The sequence below is a fragment of the Babylonia areolata genome, chromosome 1, assembly GCF_041734735.1.
Source record: "Babylonia areolata isolate BAREFJ2019XMU chromosome 1, ASM4173473v1, whole genome shotgun sequence".
In the NCBI taxonomy this organism is placed as follows: Eukaryota; Metazoa; Mollusca; class Gastropoda; order Neogastropoda; family Buccinidae; genus Babylonia; species Babylonia areolata.
The window spans coordinates 26,934,196-26,946,211 of NC_134876.1; the positions used below are offsets into that span (position 1 = coordinate 26,934,196).

The following is a 12,016-nucleotide window of genomic DNA, read 5'->3' on the forward strand; positions in this document are numbered from 1 at the left end:
CACAGTTTGCCTGACAGTAAGCCAGAAAGCGTCCACGCATTAGATAGAGAGAGAGACAGAGAGAGAGAGAGACAGAGAAAGAATAATGTTTTTTTTGGTATACATCATGCGAGCAGCAGTTTCTCCAATCATGCACCTCCTCACATGAGAGGGTCCACCACCAAAGCTAGTCATTTCCCTTCAGACAGCTCTGCTGTCCCCAATATCACAAATGTCAACATTTCATTGGTAGGTAGTCACGTTCTGATAGCCAATCACAATTCAGGTGTCATTTCATCGGAGTAACTGGGCTGTTATTTTCTGACAACCAGTCCCACCTTGTATTACATGACAGCCGAGTTTCTGGACACTCTTTTTCCCGTGGGCAATCACAGTGTGTATCTCACGTCATCTTACAATCACAGTGTGTATCTCACGTCATCTTACAATCACAGTGTGTATCTCACGTCGTCTGGGAAATGCTGAGCAACATGCTCACACGCTTTCCCAATGTCAGCCGAAAACAATACTGGAAAGACAGAGCTGATTTGTGTCTTCCGTCATCACCGACACATTTTAGCATATCTCAGTTCAGACCGATGACAGGGATCACTCCTATTTCTTCTGTCTCCCCCCCAAACCCCCCTCCCCCCCCCCCCTCCCAAGAGTTCTCGTCTTTTCTGCCCCTGAAACCAAGCGATCCACAGTATTCCATGGTGACTGAAGGGTCTCACTTTCCCCAAGGGACCAGAAGCCTGCACAGCGGCTCACAGACAGCTGTCAGCCAGTTGTGGCTGCAGTGACGCGGGTCTGAGGGCGGCGGGCAGTGGCGGCGTGAGCTGAGTGAAGGCGGGGCGATGAATCAGGCACTGACTCTAGAAGTCCAGGTCCCACCCTGAAGTTTCGTCCGGGGGGATGTCCATGTCATGGGGGTAGTTGTCAAAGTTGCTGTAGTCCGTGGGACCCCGAAGCTGGACGGAAGAGAATGGAAACAGAGCGGTGAGTGGGGAAGAGAAGGGGTCTGTCTGTACACCAGTGACTGACCCGTATGGAAAGGGAGGGACTTTAAAACTGAAGAAACAGGGCGGGAAGAGAGTAGAATCAGAAACAGTTGTTCGATAAGACACGGGACCAGAGAGAAAGCGACATGGAAGAGAGGAATAAACGATAAAACAACCAGAGAGAGACAGGGACACACACACACACACACACACACACACACACACACACACACACACACACACACAAACTGTAAAGAAAATGGTATCCTATTTTCCTAGATCCATTTATTTACAGGGCAACATTTATATCGGGTATTGGAATTTTTTTTTTATATATACTATTTTCCCCATATCCATTTTTTGACAGGGCAACATATCATTTCGGGGATTGGAATTTGTGTTTTTGAAAAATAGTTACACGTGTTTCACGTGCATTTTTGTAATCACACACTGATGTGCTGCTGTGAAGTGCAGATTTGTTTGGCAGATGGTGTCATGAAGCTGTCCAGGTTAGGGACATATTTTTGCCTGTAAAGGTATGTTGAAAATTATTGCACTCAGTTTGAAATGAATTTGACTACGTTTTGTAATGGGATATTGACCATACTATATAAATGAGGACATTTGAATGGATAATTTATGTAGCATTTAAATGATAGATACATTGATATGTTGTGGTTGATTTGATGTTGTAAAGATCGTATAGGTAATCAGTACTTGGTGTTTTGATGATATACAGTTAGGTCAATAATAGATAATAGTTACTTAAATTTGTCTTAAGTTTTGTTAGACTATTCGATGGCTAAGACATGGTGATATATTTTTTTTGAAACAATGAATTGTGTAGTAGCTAAGCAGCTACATTTTGGTATTTCCTGATGGGATGAATGGGAATCATTTTAAGGTAATTGTATTTTGCATTACTTAGGGTGGTGAATGGACATCGTTTTTCAAGCGGATAATTTTTTTTATATTAGCTTCAGTGATAATTGGAAATTATATCAATAGTATTGGATGAAGATTTCCTTTTTAGTGTTTATGTAAAGGTATGGTGTCTATGTTGTCTTGTTTGTCCACTTAGGTTTCTAGGAATAATATTCAAAACATGGTCTGTAGTGGGAATGGAAATAAGGAGGGAGATTTGCATCCAGAAAGTCAAGGAACTGACATATACTAGAAATGTGCAGGCATCCAGTGGCCGGGGACAGGCCACGGGTTTTTTTTTTCTTGTGCCGAGGTGCCAGGGACTGGGCACGGTACTTCCAGGGAACTGGATGGTGGGACCATCGGGAGGGACTGTTAGCACAGAAGGTGAACGTGATGGTGGGACCATCGAGACGTGCTGAGCGAGGAGCCAGGGGCTGGCGAGACTGTTGAAGAACATTCACGGCGGTGAAGTTACCATTGTTTCCCCCAGCATAAAAAAATATATATTCCAGTCCAGGCCATAAGCAGCAGCTTTTGATGTCTCTCTTAACAATAAATGAAGGGTGTGGTTAATAAGTGTTTTTCGTGTTTTGGGGAGAACACATTCTGATTTGGAGTGACAAGTGAACAGATAGCAGGCATACACTTACAAGCAAACACATTCATTCTTATTTAGTTGTCTCTATCTGGCACTTTCTTTACACACACACACATACACACACACAGAAAGAGAGAGAGAGAGAGAGAGAGAGAGAGAGAGAGAGAGAGAGAGAGAGAGAGAATGAATGAATGAATGAATGGTTTAGAAAGAGAGATAGGAAGAGAGAGAAATGGAGACAAAAAGAAAAAGAGACAGATGGAGAGAGAAAGAGAAAGGGACAAAGACAGACTCAGGACTCAGAACTCAAAACGTTTTCTTTCTTTTTTTTCTATTCGGCATAGCCTATTCTTCCGATCTGTCCTTGCTAGCACTGGAGAGAGGACAGAGAACTGAAGACAGACCACTGAGGATAACACTAGAGAGAGGACAGAAGTGAAGACAGACCATTGATGATAATACTGGAGAGAGGACAGAAGTGAAGACAGACCATTGAGGATAGCACCAGAGACGACAGAAGTGAAGACAGACCATTGAGGATAACACTAGAGAGAGGACAGAAGTGAAGACAGACCTTTGAAGATAGCACCAGAGAGAGGACAGAAGTGAAGACAGACCATTGAGGATAGTACTGGAGAGAGCGCAGAGAAGTGAAGACAGACCATTGAGGATAGCACCGGAGAGAGGACAAAACTGAAGACAGACCATTGAGGATAACACCGGAGAGAGGACAGAAGTGAAGACAGACCATTGAGGATAGCACTGGAGAGAGGACAGAAGTGAAGACAGACCATTGAGGATAGCACCGGAGACATGACGGAAGTGAAGACAGACCATTGAGGATAACACTGGAGACAGGGCAGAGAAGTGAAGACGGACCATTGAGAATAACACCAGAGAGAGGACAGAAGTGAAGACAGACCATTGAGGATAACACTGGAGAGAGGACAGAAGTGAAGACAGACGATTAAGGATAACACCGGAGAGAGGACAGAAGTGAAGACAGACCTATGAGGATAGCACCGGATAGAGGACAGAAGTGAAGACAGACCATTGAGGATAATACCGGAGAGAGGACAGAAATGAAGACAGACCATTGAGGATAGTACTGGAGAGAGGACAGAAGTGAAGACAGACCTTTGAGGATAACACCGGAGAGAGGACAGAAATGAAGACAGACCATTGAGGATAACACTGCAGAGAGGACAGAACTGAAGACAGACCATTGAGGATAACACCGGAGAGAGGACAGAAGTGAATACAGACCATTGAGGATAGCACCGGAGAGAGGACGGAAGTGAAGACAGACCATTGAGGATAACACCGGAGAGAGGACAGAAGTGAAGACAGACCATTGAGGATAGCACCGGAGAGAGGACAGAAGTGAATACAGACCATTGAGGATAGCACCGGAGAGAGGACAGAAGTGAAGACAGACCATTGAGGATGACACTGGAGAGAGGGCAGAGAACTGAAGACAGACCATTGAGGATAGCACTGTAGATAGGGCAGAAGTGAAGACAGACCATTGAGGATAATACTGGAGAGAGGACAGAAGTGAAGACAGACCATTGAGGATAGCACCGGAGAGAGGACAGAAGAGAAGAAAGACCATTGAGGAGAGCACTGGATTGAGGACAGTAGAAACAAGAACAGGACAACAAGAGATCCGTGAGCAGAGAATTACATAAAGAAAGACGAAGAGAATTTCAGTTTCATTTTCAAGGTGGTTTCAAAGCGTGCGGATTGATTCAGACTCGCCACAGCACATCTTGTTAACAGGTGCCTGACCTACTGACAAACCCAAGGCACTACCAGGACCTTGAAAGCCTTCCCTAGGTATGTATAAATCCTGAACGCAAACTGAAATAAAATACAACATAGGTGAATACATTGACAACAGAGGAGAGGCTGAAAGAGGGAAGCCTTTACAAGAGAGAGGTGGAGGTAGGTGACGGGATAAGTGAGAAGAGAAAGAGAGGAGAAAGAGAGAAGACAAGTAGAAAAGAGAGAAGAGAAGACAAGAAGAGAAAGAGAGAAGAGAAGACAAGAAGAAGAGAGAGAAGAGAAGACGAGGAGAAAAAGAGAACAGAAGACAAGGAGAAAGATAGAAGACAAGAAGAGAAAGAGAGAAGAGAAGGCAAGAAGAGAAGACAAGAAGAAGAGAGAGAGAAGAGAAGACAAGAAGAGAAAGTGAGAAGAGAAGGAGAGAAGAGAAGACAAGAAGAGAAAGACAAGAAGAGAAGACAATAACAGAAAGACAAGAAGAGAAAGAGAGAAGAGGAGACAAGGAGAAAGAGAGAAGAGAAGACAAGAAGAGAAGACAAGAAGAAGAGAGAGAGAGAGAGAAGAGAAGACAAGAAGAGAAAACAAGAAGAGGAAGAGAGAAGAGAAGTCAAGGAGAAAGAGAGAAGAGAAGACAAGAAGAGAAGACAAGAACAGAAAGACAAGAAGGGAAAGACAGAAGAAGAGACAAGAAGAGAAATAGAGAAGACAACACAAGAAGAGAAAGAGAAGACAAGAGGAGAAAGAGAGGAGAAAGAGAGAAGAGGAGACGAGAAGAGAAAGAGAGGAGAGAAAAGAAAGAAAGAAGACAAGACAAGGAAGACAAGACATATGAGAAAGAGACAAGACAAGATGAGAAGAGCAGAAGAAGAGCCCGGAAAGTCCAGGAACATGACCTGGCAGCACGGCGATCTTTGCTCAGTGTTCACAGCGCTCCGTGTCCACAGAGCAGCTGGAGTCAGGACAACTGACGCTGAGCACACACAGTGCTTCACACATCCGTTCTGTAACCCGGCCATGAGCTGAAGAGTGATTTTATGGTGGTGGTTGTTGTGGTTGTTGTCGTGCTGCTCTGTCGTTGTTGCTGTTGTTGTAGTTGTTGTTGTCGTAGTCGTTGTCATTGTCGATGTTGTCGTTGCTGTTGTCGTTGTTGTGCAATATGAACTGTGTATGTTGTGAGGACAGAGTACCTTGGGAACGATGGGAGGTGTAATGGTACCATTCACTAGTCCGTCCCAGTCGAAGCCTTGGAACCATCTGAAAGATCAACAATGAAAAGTCAGTTGACATATAGAAATAAATTGACATCAATGTGTGCTCGTGTGGCGGGGGACGAAAGAGAAAGGCAGGATTGAGAGAGAGAGTGGGAGAGAGAGGGAAGGAGGGTGAGGGAGAGAGAGAGAGAGAGGGAGGGACAGAGATAGAGAGGGAGGGACAGGGAGGGAGAGAAAGAGAGAGAGGGAGAGAGAGAAGTGCGGGAGGGTGGGGGGTAGGGGGGAGGGAGAGTGTCACGACCCCCCTAGGGAAGAGGTCGAGAACTATTTTAAAACCTAACGCCCAACCCAATTCACCCGACAACACAAACACAGAATACAGATATTTCTCGTCCACACAAAATTTATTCTCTTCCGCTCTGTCTATCCCACTCACGCAACCTTACCCACACAGCCTATACTTGCAAAAAAACAACAACAAAACAACCATATACTATAACTTCAACAAAAAAAAAAACGAACAGAAGTCGTATACAAAACTACGGATTCTCCCAAATGTAATCAAAAGCAATTTTCCACACACACACTCAAAGAGAAGCAAATCGCCCCCAAAACCAGGACTGGTACACAGATGCTTTAGTCTTTGGCGGGTTCAGGAAGTTTTCCTCTTAAGAGGAAAACAACAAAAACAAAAAAAACTGACACACGGCCCAGACAAACTTCGGCGGGGTCGACCCAAGGCACAAGCCCCCGGTCAAAAGGCCAAGGTGCCAGGACTCGGCATACAATGCCAAGCAATGGACCAGGCTGCAAGTCAAAAGGCCCGGAACACAGGACACCAGTCACAGGGCAGGAAGGGGCGAAGACCCAGGACAGCAGTCACAGGGCAGGAGGGGACGAACACCCAGGACACCAGTCACAGGGCAGAAAGGGGCGAAGATCTGGGTCACCAGACGAAAGGCCCGGGACACACAGCACACAGCGAGAGCTGCCACAGGTGGCGTACACTAACGACCACCACAAAGACACGACGACGACGAAGACAGACGAAGAAACACAGAAGTGGCTCCCATGGAGAACAGCCGGTCCTCACTTCGTATGGTGCCTAGATGTCGGGGTAGCTACCCCACCAACAACAGGAACGACCCGTACACTACGGCAGTCGGGCTGCAAAAGCCCCGAATATTGTTGCTGCCCAACAATATTTCATATTCGCTCAGGTGAGCGAGTAATATGCATGCACGTGGTTCGTGCGCAAATCAAGACTTCTACCCGAACTGAAGGATGGGAGAAGGAGGGAAAGTGAAAGAAGAGGGGGGAGAAAAACGAAGACGGGCCACACGCCCTAACTGTCGTCACAAGTTGTGACAATACCCCCCATTCAAGTTCAAACTTCACGTTTGGAACTTAAACACACCGTCACAACGACTGACGGACAGACAGACACACGTGACAACTCTCGCCCTGCCCTTCCGCATTCCCGAACGTCTATTAGTGGTCAAGGACAGTTACCAAAACAAAACAGTTTGTCCAGACCAACGAAACAAGAGAAGAGAAATTTATACGAAAGCTATCTTAACTTTACAGCTAGTAAGGATACGCGGAAGCGTGTGCTTCCTAATTTAAGAGTAGAATATAGAGGTATGTGCAGAAGTCAAATGGGACTGCGCATACTCTTCTTTGATTAACACTGCCGAAATCACTTTTCGGGAAATGCCGATTCTTGCTCCGGCAGACGACTGAGATAGTCGGCTCCAACATTTTCTTTTCCAGGGATAGCTTGCACTGTGAAGGAGAAAGGCTGGAGCTGCAGCGCCCACCGTGTCAGTCTGCCGCTGACCGTTCTTGCTCTATCCAGGTATTGCAGGGGGGCATGATCGGTCTGGACGACGAATGGTTTGCCGTACAGGTATGGCTCGAACTTTTGTATGCCCCACACGAGCGCCAAGCATTCTCTCTCGATCGTGGGATAGTTCCTCTCAGCAGCATTAAGCTTTTTGCTGGCACACGCCACTGGCTGTGGGCCCATCCCATGATCTTGAAGCAGTAGGGCCCCCAGTCCCACTGCTGAGGCATCTGTTCTCAGCACAAAGGGCTTGGACAGGTCTGGTAGGAGACAGACGGGCCGACTACAGAGAACTTGTTTTAGCTGCAGAAAAGCCCTCTCACAGCTCTCATCCCACTTCACGTGGGCAGGCTCCTTGCCCTTCGTTCCGTCCGTTAACGGCAGGGCAATCTCTGCGAATTGTGGGACAAATCGTCTATAGTAGCCCACCAGGCCAAGGAAGCCTCTGAGCTGACGCTTAGTTTGTGGACGTGTAGCGTTATGAATTTTCTCCATTTTTTCATCGTCCGGCCATATCTTGCTGTCGCCAACGTGGTGACCAAGATAGTCCAGTTCCTTGTGTCCGAGATAGCACTTGGCTGGCCGAGCAGTGAGGCTGCACTCACGCAGGCGGTGAAACACTGCACGCAGGAGTGGCAAGTGACTGGCCTCGTCGACAGAGGCGATGATCATGTCATCCATGAAGTTGTCCACCTCTGGCAGGCCCAGAGGTAGAATCAACTTCCTCATCATGCGGGAAAACACTGCACCCGCTGTTTTCAGCCCAAATGGCATCACACGCCACTGGAAGTGACCTTGTGGGGTTGAGAATGCGGTCTTCGGACGGTCGGCTTCCTCCATTGGGATTTGCCAATAGCCTTTGGATAAGTCCAATTTGGAAAATACCCTTTTCCCGGCTAACTTGGCGAACAATGCCTCCACGTCTGGCATGGGTTCCGCGTCAAACGTGGTCACCTTGTTGACACGACGGAAGTCAACACAAAACCTCACTTTGCCATCCCTTTTCTTTACGAGTGCAATTGGGGAAGAGTAAGGAGATGAGGAAGGTTCGATCACTCCCATCTTCAACATCTGATCGACTTCCTCTTGGATCACCTCACGCTGAGAGTATGGCAGTGGGTACTGTTTGGTTCTGAGGGGTGTGTCAGAATTCAGTTGGAGTGAACAAGTCTCCAAGTTTGTACGACCTGGCAGATCGGTGAGTACGTCTCCAAACTCTCTCACAAGCTTGAGGACAGCCTCTTTCAGTGAAGGATTGGTTGGGTCAACCACAACATCCTCAGGCCCCTCGGACGCCTCGAGGGGTATAAGAGGGATATCTCGCTCCACAGTACGAGTCTCCTCCCAGATCTCACCGTCATCGACCACTGCTATAGCTAGAGACATCTGGGGAATGCGTTCAACATACTGTTTTAGTAGGTTGGCATGATACAGTTTTTCTTTGGTACCAACCCGAACACAGTAGTCAGCCAGTCCTACACGTCGCAGGACAGTGTATGGACCTTGCCATTCCAACTCTAGTTTGTTGTGTTTGGAAGGACGGAGGAGCAGAACCCTGCTACCCTCAGCGAACTCTCGTCGCTTGGCCTTGGCATCAAAGTGCCTCTTGTATCTTCTGGCAGCCTTTTCGAGATTCTGCTGCGCCAGAGTGCATGACTCAGCTATCTTGTTACGCAGATCGACCACGTATTCAGCTGCTGTCTGAACCTCCGACCTCTCAGGATGAAGCCAGTGTTCCCTGAGGATTTGCATGGGACCGCGAACAGTCCTGCCATAGAGCAGCTCAAAGGGAGAGTAGCCCGTGCTCTCCTGTGGGACTTCCCTGTATGCGAATAGTAAAGCCGGGATCCATCTATCCCAGGCTCGAGGCCTTTCGTGTGACAGCCTGCGCAACATGGTTTTCAATGTCGCGTTGAAGCGCTCGACAAGGCCATTACACTGGGCATGGTAAGGAGTGGTGGTCAGGCCTCGGACAGACAGAAGGCGATAAACTTCTTGCATCACCTGACTGGTGAACTGTGTCCCTCGGTCAGTAAGGACCTCGGAAGGAATACCCGTGCGTGTCCACATGTTGAAGAGAGCCTCTGCCACAGACTCAGACGTAATATCTTTGAGCGGAACAGCCTCTGGGTATCTGGTCGCATAATCGACCATGGTCAGAATGTATCTGCAACCAGACTCGGAAGCAGGAGCTATTGGACCAACAATGTCCACTGCCACTCGGCTGAAGGGTTCAGTCATCAGAGGCATTTTAACTAAAGACACTCTGGGAACCCGCCCTTTTGGTACAGTTTTTTGGCACCTGTCGCAGGAAAGAACGAAGCGTTTGATGTCCCCGCACATACCTGGCCAATAGAAATGAGGAAATATTCTCTGTTGCGTCCGCCTAAACCCCAAATGACCGGACATTGGAGCCTCATGGCCCAGGCGTAGCACTGTGGAACGCAAAGGCTTCGGTACACAGATCTGGGTCGCCTGGCCTCTGTGATCTTTAAACTGCCGCATCAGCACCCCATGCTTTTTAAAATAAGAGACCTCGCCTGAAGGGGTTTTCTGTAAAAGGCCTGAACCAGCCCTATCACGTGCCTGATGAAAATCAGGATCGTCATTTTGCTGGTGCTGTAAGTCTTCCCGTGACACATGGATCTGAATATCCTTGACGGGCAGGGGAGGCAAGGGTTTGGCATTTGCTGCAGCCTGGGCTCTAGTTTGAACGGCGCCCACAAGGCTGGGATCAGCATAGACGGGCACGACCATTGAAGAGCCGTCCCCTCTCCAAGCACAATTCCCAATGAGAACCTCCTCAACAGGAGACTCCATGACAGCCACGTCCAAAACACCTTGTATGAACGGGGACTGAAAGTCCACCCTGGCGATGGGCAGAACTGAGGAGCACTGTGACTCTGCCAACACCACGCGAACTGTGGCCCCAGTAAAACAGTCAGGTCTTACGAGTCGCCTGGCTACAACAATCAACTGGGCTCCCGTGTCGCGTAAAGCTTGCACTGTGTGGCCATTGACAGAAACCTCGCAGCGAGGCGAGTACTGTTTAGAAGCACAAGACGTGCAAAGTGTCGGGGTCATTGCATTAACACCCTGTGCAGGTGAGACATGAGTAATGAGTGAGACCCTCTTGGGTTGCCGGCACTCTTTGGCCAAGTGACCTGGCTTCCCGCAGTTGAAGCAGGCAGGTATTCTTGCAAAGTCTCTTCCCTTTACGTTGTTTGGAGCTGAATCCGCTGACCCATGTGGAGGTCCTTTTTTCTCCGCGCCCAGATTGAAACTGCGGTCGGAAACCCTACCTTTTTTGGAAACTCGAAATTCAGCTTCTGCCATGCGACCTGCTCTCCGAGCATTAACAATTTTAGTAGTGATATGGGCAACGTCCTCAACTCTATTGGGTTCCTCACGCCGAACTTCAGTGACGAGATCGGGATTGAGTGTGGTCAAGAACTGCTCCTGAAGGACCAGATCTTTAATGTCCTCTGCATCAGATTCATCCCGTCCAGCGGCCACACACCACCGGGAGAAACAAACCTTCAGCCTGCCCAGAAACTGATCAAACGTCTCTTCCGCTAATTTCCGCATTGAACGGAACCGTTTGCGGTAGGAATCTGCATCCAGACGGAATTCGTAAAGCAGAGCCGCTTTTAAGATGTCATAATCGTGTAGTTGTTCTGGTTGTAACCGTAGGCAGGCGTCTCTCGCCCGACCCTGCAAAAGGGCCACCAGGCGGGCTGCCCAGGAGCTACGCTTCCACTTATTTAATCCCGCCACTCTCTCAAAGTGGTTAAGGAAGCTATCGAAATCGTCTTTCTCATCATACGGCACAAGCGGAAACTGATGAGCCGTGTGAGCTTCTAGCTCTTCCTGGCGCAGTTCCATTTTCCTCTCGAATCTACGTCTTTCCTCCTCATCTTTTTTCTTCCTATACTCTTCTTCTTTTCTATCCTTCCATTGTCTGTACTTTCTCTCCTCATCCCTAGCCTGACGCTCTTCCTCCCTAGCCTGACGCTCCTCCTCCCTGGCTACTGCATCAACCACAAACCGGGCCAACGCCTCTCCAGACAAACCTAAGTCAGTGCCCAACACCCTGAACTTTGAGTACATGTCCTGAGAAGGTACGGAATTAGACTCATTCTTCAAGCTTTCATCGAAAGCACCTTCAGGATTAGCCTCCTTCAGGTGGCCCTGAATCCATCCGGACAATTCAGTCTTTTTTTCAGCACTCAGAGAAGGTGTACTGCCTTCTGCCCTGACCCCCCGTGACCCCGAACTAGGAGTAGAGGCCGCAGAAGTTTTTCGTGTTACAGGCATGTTTTCTTAATTCACAATGTGCAACTACACAAAACTTGAATTAAGATTAAGTTTCTAAGTCACTAACTCCAGGTCCCCACTTCACTCAACCGTCCAACAGTAAGAACCTAACAATCTAACAACCTTAATCACCCCCACAGAAGCTAACCAAAACGAAATGCCTGCAACATAAAACGTAGACGAACAAGACGATCACACCCTACCCCCCAACCCGTGTTACATTCCCTAGAACTTGCTACCCCGCATCTCCACCATTGTCACGACCCCCCTAGGGAAGAGGTCGAGAACTATTTTAAAACCTAACGCCCAACCCAATTCACCCGACAACACAAACACAGAATACAGATAT

The 12,016-nt window shown here is 48.0% G+C and overlaps 1 protein-coding gene across 2 annotated transcripts in view; it reads right to left on the reverse strand.

Annotated features, from left to right (window-relative positions):
* Window positions 1–660: 660 nt before the first annotated feature.
* Window positions 661–12,016, reverse strand: part of LOC143291680 (cGMP-dependent protein kinase 1-like) — a 207,260-nt gene continuing 195,904 nt past the window's right edge. For both annotated transcript variants that reach the window (XM_076601703.1, XM_076601695.1), the window contains 2 exons: window positions 5,481–5,547; window positions 661–950 (listed from right to left, as the gene is read on the reverse strand). In XM_076601703.1, coding sequence (XP_076457818.1) covers window positions 855–950; window positions 5,481–5,547 — 163 coding nt within the window. In that variant the 3' untranslated portion in view covers window positions 661–854. The remainder of the gene's footprint in view (window positions 951–5,480; window positions 5,548–12,016) is intronic.